The 6,793-nt window shown below is 36.4% G+C and overlaps 1 protein-coding gene across 3 annotated transcripts in view; it reads left to right on the top strand.

Annotated features, from left to right (window-relative positions):
- Brwd1 (bromodomain and WD repeat domain containing 1) overlaps positions 1-6,793 on the top strand; it is a 153,031-nt gene that overhangs the window by 99,376 nt on the left and 46,862 nt on the right. For all 3 annotated transcript variants that reach the window (XM_004631770.2, XM_023716038.1, XM_023716036.1), the window contains exons 27-29: positions 415-497; positions 4,037-4,148; positions 4,928-4,989. In XM_004631770.2, coding sequence (XP_004631827.1) covers positions 415-497; positions 4,037-4,148; positions 4,928-4,989 — 257 coding nt within the window. The remainder of the gene's footprint in view (positions 1-414; positions 498-4,036; positions 4,149-4,927; positions 4,990-6,793) is intronic.

Raw genomic sequence — 6,793 nt, 5'->3', positions numbered from 1 at the left:
AGAAACCTAGTCATATATGGAATTGTAAGTCCTTATATTAGGGAGATAATATGATATTTACAGATGTGGGTCTGGTTTATTTCACTAATAAGTCTGGTTTATTTCACTCCACTTAAATATGAAGGCTTCAAGTTTATCATTCTTTATAGCTGAGTAGTACTCCATTATATAAAAGTACCACATCTTTTTCAACCATTCCACCATACTCCCATCTTAAAGGCTCGGAATGAAGAAAAAAGAGTAAAAAATACATCTTTACATATTGAAGTAATATTTAAGGTATATTTGGTGAAATGAAATACATGCTTATTACCTTTTTGAAATATGGCTAGTTAAAAATTTAAAATTATATATTTCTTTTGAATATTGTTTTCTGTTCTGTAGGCAGTGTAATAATTTTTTGTTTCTGCTTAGATACCATGATATGCCTGATGTTATTGACTTCCTTGTATTGCGTCAGTTTTATGATGAAGCAAGACAGAGAAATTGGCAGTCTTGTAAGTCTGTCCTTATTGAATTTTAAATGTACCTTTTAAAAATTAGTCTTTCACTTTACTGAGCTCTGTTTTAATTATGTGTAGGGGTGATCTTTTAATTATGGTGTTATAAACATGTAAACTCTTGAAGGAAACATAAGTGACCTATAGATATATTTTGCTTATGGCTCATTGCTAATTGGAATTGGTTCTATGTACACTTTTTAACCAGGCAGTTGTTCTTCCCCCCTTAATGCTTTATGTCATCTGAAAAAGATTATTTTTACCTATTTAGGTAGGTGAAAGTAGACTTACTTTATCCTTTTAGAGTCCCCACTATGACATTATATTTAATTATTAATATAACAGTGGTATAACTTACACTATTGTCCTAGGATCTAAAATGATCAGAAAGTTGAAAAATAACTTCCGTTTCACACTGAAAATGCTCTGGTGTATTAAAGAATTTTATTTTGATAAAACAACCTAAAATTGAGTGGAGTGACTTGGAAACTAATCCTTTGAGAATGTTCTATAACCTTGTGATATATGGGTTGGTAGAAAAAGAATTGATGTCAGCACAGATGCTAAATAACTTGTAAATGGTTTCATGATTTTTGTGATGATATTAAAGTGGCCCTTATGTAGGGTATGATTGATAAGTAATACAGTCTAACGTGGGCAGCAGAGTTAGCTGCTCTAGTCCCTGTCCTGCAGGTGTGTGTATATGTCACTGTCCAGTGTAGAGCGCTACCAGGGAGCTCATGTGTGGAGGTGATCTTATCTAGGAGAGCTTATTTCCTGAAATAAGGTGGTATTAGAGCTGGGGATGTAGCTCAGTGGCACAGCACCTCTCTGGCAAGTGCGACACCTTGGTACCAAAAAAAGAAAAAAAATATGGTGTTGCCTCGGTTGACAAACTTAGTCTTTTCAGTTCTTGTCACAGAAATCACTGCTACCAAATTGTGTCAACAGTTCTGGGAACAGAATTGTGGAAAGAATTTAGTTTCTGAACCAGCGTACCGCTGTTAAGTTTTACTCAGGCTTCATCACCTGCTGTATACATTCATAGATGTTATTAGGATTTCATTAATCTTTATACTGTTTGGTTCATTTCTGTACAGGCTGCAAGTAGGTAAATTATAGATAGGCTGCTCTTTAAAACAGACTATTCTGGGCTGGTGAGATGGCTTAGTGGTCTAAAGCACCTACCTAGAGCAAGCTTAGCAAAGCACAGGGACCACGGTTCAATCCCCCAGCACCACATGCCAGCCAGCCCCGCCCCCTGGTGGGCTGAGCTGGCCACCCACCCACCCACTCACACACACACATAAATAAATTAAATTAAAAAAATTAAAATAGACTGTTTTTAGCTGAGCATGGTAGGGTATGCCTATAATCTGATCACTTGGGAGGCTGAGGCGGGAGGATTTCCATGTGTTTAAGGTCAGCCTGCACTGCATAACAAGAGCCTGTCTTAGGAAAAAGAAAAAAAAAAAAAAGGGTATAAAATAGATTTTTAAAATAATGTAGTTTAAGGGCCGGGGAGATGGCTCAGTGCAATAAGCGCTTCCCTGGCAAGTGCAAGGGTCTGAGTTCAATCCCCAGTTCCGCCAAAAAAAAAAAAAAAAAAAAAAAAAGAAAGTAAAATAATGTAGTTAGTACAGGGTCTTATTACACGTATCAGACGCGTAGTGACCTTCCTGTTTTCAGCCTTCCAAGCACTGGGATCACAGAGTACGCAACCATGCCTAGTCTTAGTTGCTCTCTCAGAGCACCCTGGGGAAAGGGCTGGCGTGGCACACTGGGTATTGAACCTGGTCCTTGCGTCTGCCTAAGTAGGCAGAGCTATCTGGTTTAATATCTTTAATCTGCCGAGCTATCTGGCCAGCCCTCTAAAATAGAGTATTCTTAATAGTAATGTGTTTATCGATCAGGATTGAGATTAGAAATAGAGGAAATTTTTCTGAAGAATATCTTCTGGGCACTGAATAAACAAAAAACAAAAGTCTGCAGAATAGTGTGAGAACTTTCAAGTGTCAGAGACTTTTAAAGCTTCCCCACTATTGTGATTTTTCAGATGAGGTGTTGAGGCTGCCATTTTTACCAGTAGTTTGAAATGTAATTTAAATCTTAATTCCTTACAGCTAAACTCTAGAGATGAGTTTCTAACTATTGTTTGTAATTTAGTGGTTTCTGATTTGTTTTTCTAGCTGAGAAATTAGTATGCTACATTTTTTATACTAACAATTCACTTTTGTTCTACCGTAAAATCAACCCTCTCACTGGGAATCTGAGCAGTATGGCTAGAGGATGGCTTGTTTTTATTTCTAAAGTGTATTTTTTAAATTGTACTCTTAAAAGATCAAAATGAGCTTACAGTATTTGAAAAATGTTGCAGATTTTCAGGGTGAGCTATAGCTGAGTAAGTGACTTTCTTTGCTCTTTTGAAAATGTTGTAGTGGATGTGAAGGAAAAGGTACAGTTACAATAAGAGTGTCTTTTTTTTTTTTTTAGAAACGGGGATTGAACTCAGGCCCTTCCGCTTGCCAGGGAAGCGCTTATTCTACTGAGCCATCTCCCTAGCCCTAAGAGCGTCTTTTTTGGCACTACAAATGTGTATTGATAAAAATTAAAAAGTAGAAATACAAACTTTTACATGGTCAAAAAATTTCCAAATGGGCTTATGTTACTTTTAAAAAGTAGTTTTTCTTTTGTGATATATGTAAAATACAAAGGAAATGTAATTTATTTTAGTACCTGAAGTTAGGCACATTTAGAAAATACATTTAGAAATTCATATGTCTTAAAACTACTCAAGTCAGTTAAATGTTTATTTCTGCATTTTTATTGGTTTGTCTAGGAACTCTCCTAATACTTATTTTCTTATTTTTATATTATTCCTATGCAGTAGAATAAGTGCGTACAATTTAAATCCGTTTAAGTACTAATATTTAAATCTTTTTGAGAGTGCCTTTAGACTTAATTTTTATTGGATGGTTTTTAAGAATTAGAACATAAAGAGAAAAGAATTACAACATTATTTTATGTGGCATTACTTATATAGTAACAACTTTAAATTAACCATAGTCTGGGGCCGTGAGATAGTTCAGTAGAATAAACGCTTGCATGCCAAGTGCAGAGTTCTGAGTTTAATCCCCGGTACTGGAAAAAAAACAACAACCCAAAAATAGTCAAATTATCATTACTGTTATATTTTTGCTTTTTTCTTTAGGAAATTCTATGTTTTCCATATGAATTCATTGTAAAACATTTTGGAGTGAATTTTTAATTCCACTAGACAACCAGACCTCATCATAAACCATTTTGTTATATTTTAGTATATTGCATGGCTGTTTAATATATTGATGAGTATAACATTTTTACATGTATTTTAGCACTGAAGCTTGCTGGAGTATGTGGAAGAATGGCTCATTTCAAAATTAAAATATACTGTACTTGGATTTCTTTTCTTTCTCTATCATATGGTATTTCATAGCTAAAAAGTGTTAATAAATGTTAGCAAATGGATCCCTTAGACTTGATCATTTATCTTATAGGTGACAGATTCCGATCTATTATTGATGATGCATGGTGGTTTGGAACAGTGTTAAGTCAAGAGCCCTATCAACCACAGTATCCTGATAGTCATTTCCAGTGTTACATTGTTAGGTTTGTATACAGATGAAAACTAATCATTTATGAATAGTTTTATGTGATAGGTGGTTGAGTGACCTGTTAAACATTCAGGTTAAATACACATTTTCTGTCATTGAGTCATGTCAGGCTGACCTCTGGAATGTCTAATTTCCTACTTACTGATTGACCTGTTGGTCCAACTTGCTTTCTTGGGTCTATTCTATAGCGTCCTAATATGTCTTTGATATTGCTATGGTCATCTTTCAGGAGTACATACTATATCATTGATCTTCGAGGAAACCTTTGCCTTTCATTGGCTACAGAGTAAAAAGCTTTGGCTATCATTTAAAATTCACTTGTATCTGAGCATAGTGATGCATGCCTGTAATCCTAGCACTCAGGAGGCAGAAGCAGGAAGATCACTGTAAGTTTGAGGCCAACCTGGGCTACAAAGTGAGTTCAAGGCCAGCCTAAACTGTATAGTGAAACCCTGTCTCAGGACAGAAAAGGGCCATAGATACAGCTCACTGGCATAGCACCTGCCTGGTAAGTGTTAGGTCCTGAGTTGAAATCCCAGTAGCCCCTGCTCACTCTGTAAAACCTTTTACTTTGGGCACGGGGCACTCAGGACTCAGATTTTCTTCATAAACATGATATACAATTTTATAGTTCAAAGAGAAAAGTATCCTTTCAAAATATTTAGTGCTAATACCATTTCATTACTTGTTTGCTTTCATAAGAGATGTCTTACTTTTATGTGCAATTTGTTTTCATGAAGGGCTAACCAAGAGTTTTACTATTTTTGTAAACAGGTGGGACAACACTGAAATTGAAAAACTTAGCCCCTGGGACATGGAACCAATTCCTGAAAATGGTATATATTTACTAAATAAACAAAATGTTTTATCTTTATACTGTTTTTTATTTCCTTATTTTGATCATTCATCTAATACTGAGCACATTTGTGTTCTTTCATTAATGTATCCAAGTTGTTACAATAACTCGACTTTGCCAAGAGAAGACAACAGAATTACATGTCTCTATCTTACCTTAGTGAGAACTTTGAACCTAACGCTTTTACATTGAGCCACTGCCTCCCCTTTATTTATTATTGTTTTTCTTTTTTTTTAAATGTACTTTTATTTAATTTAATTAATTTATTTATTTGTGTGTGTGTGTGTGTGTGTGTGTGTGTGTGTGGCCAGCTTAGCCCACCAGCGGGCGGGGCTGGCTGGCATGTGGTGCTGGGGGATTGAACCGTGGTCCCTGTGCTTTGCGAAGCTTGTTCTAAGTAGGTGCTTTAGACCACTGAGCCATCTCACCAGCCCTTATTATTGTTTTTCTGAGACAAGGTCTCATTTGATTGCTGAGTTGCTCAGGCTAGGTTTGAACCTATACCCTTCAGCCTCAGTCTCCCATTCTGCTGGGATTGCAGGTTGTGCCCACTCTGTCTGTCTTCTTTTTGCTTTCAGATTCCAGCTTGATGGTAACTGCTTTGGAGCCTGCTAGCATTTCTCATGTAACTCTCCTTTGAACTCTTCTGATCTCCTTTCACAACCCCCACTTCTTTTTTCTCATGCATATTTAGTTGCCGCATCCTTCCTTTAAGAACAAGATGTAACTTGACTTATACCTGTATTCTGCCTGACCCCAGCCGGTATGGTAGTACTTTGGATATTCTGGCCCTGAAAACTAGCCTCTCTTTTTCTGGAATATGGTGGTTCTACTCCTCTGACCTTCTGGAGGAAGTGGTGGTTTATTCTTAATCCATTTCTGCCAACAGTTTTACTTTTCTCCTCCCTTTTTCTGTCAGGTTTGACTCTGTCTCTTGAAGCTTTTATTTGGCTTTATTGAACATTAACTACTGAATTCTTTATCTCCTGCTCAGCCTTTTACAAGGATGTTGTTTCTTGTTTTTCCATTACTATACTTTTGTCTTTAGTATCTGCATTCTAAGATACCTAAAACCATTCCTCCCTGAGATTTTGCTGTCTGCCCCAGGGGCCAAGCTCTTTTTCTTTATGTTTTATTCTGTCATTTCTCTTTAGCCATGTACCATGTACAGCTTTACTTTGTAAATAAGAATCAATCTCAATCTCAATTGCCCCCCCCCCGGCCTTGAATGATCTATTTATTTCCTTAGTCTTTTTGAGACGGGGTATCACTATGTACTTCAGGTTGGCCTTGAGCTCATTTTGTAGCCCAGACTGACCTCACGCTTCCAATGATTCTCTTGCATCAGCCTCCTGAGCGCTGGAATTACAGGCATGTGCCACCATGCCTGGCTGGAAATAAGAATTACTATGAAAGTAATAATTTTGTTGAAATAATTTTTTTTCTAGTACCTGCACTAATGACTCTGTTAGGTTTTGCTTTAAGGATAGTAATGTACAAATAGTACCTGGTTGTATGAGAAGACTGTGTAGTGTATAAAGCATGTAATAGACAAAACCCAGCTTTTTCTTCTTATATTTTACTGTCCTCAGAAATTTATTACTCCTTTTATTTCTTTCTCTTGTCTAATGACTGTAGCTAATGATTCCAGAACTATATTGAATAGGAGTGGTGATAGAGGACATCCTTGTGTTGTACCCGATCTAAGAGTAAAAGATTTCAGTTTTTCCCCATTTAGGATTATGTTAGCTGTTGGGTTTTCATAAATGGCTTTTACCAGATTG

The sequence above is a fragment of the Octodon degus genome, unplaced genomic scaffold, assembly GCF_000260255.1.
Source record: "Octodon degus isolate 3935 unplaced genomic scaffold, OctDeg1.0 scaffold00045, whole genome shotgun sequence".
NCBI lineage: Eukaryota > Metazoa > Chordata > Mammalia > Rodentia > Octodontidae > Octodon > Octodon degus.
The sequence above is the reverse complement of the archived record's forward strand: the minus strand, read 5'-3'. Positions and strand labels throughout refer to the sequence as shown.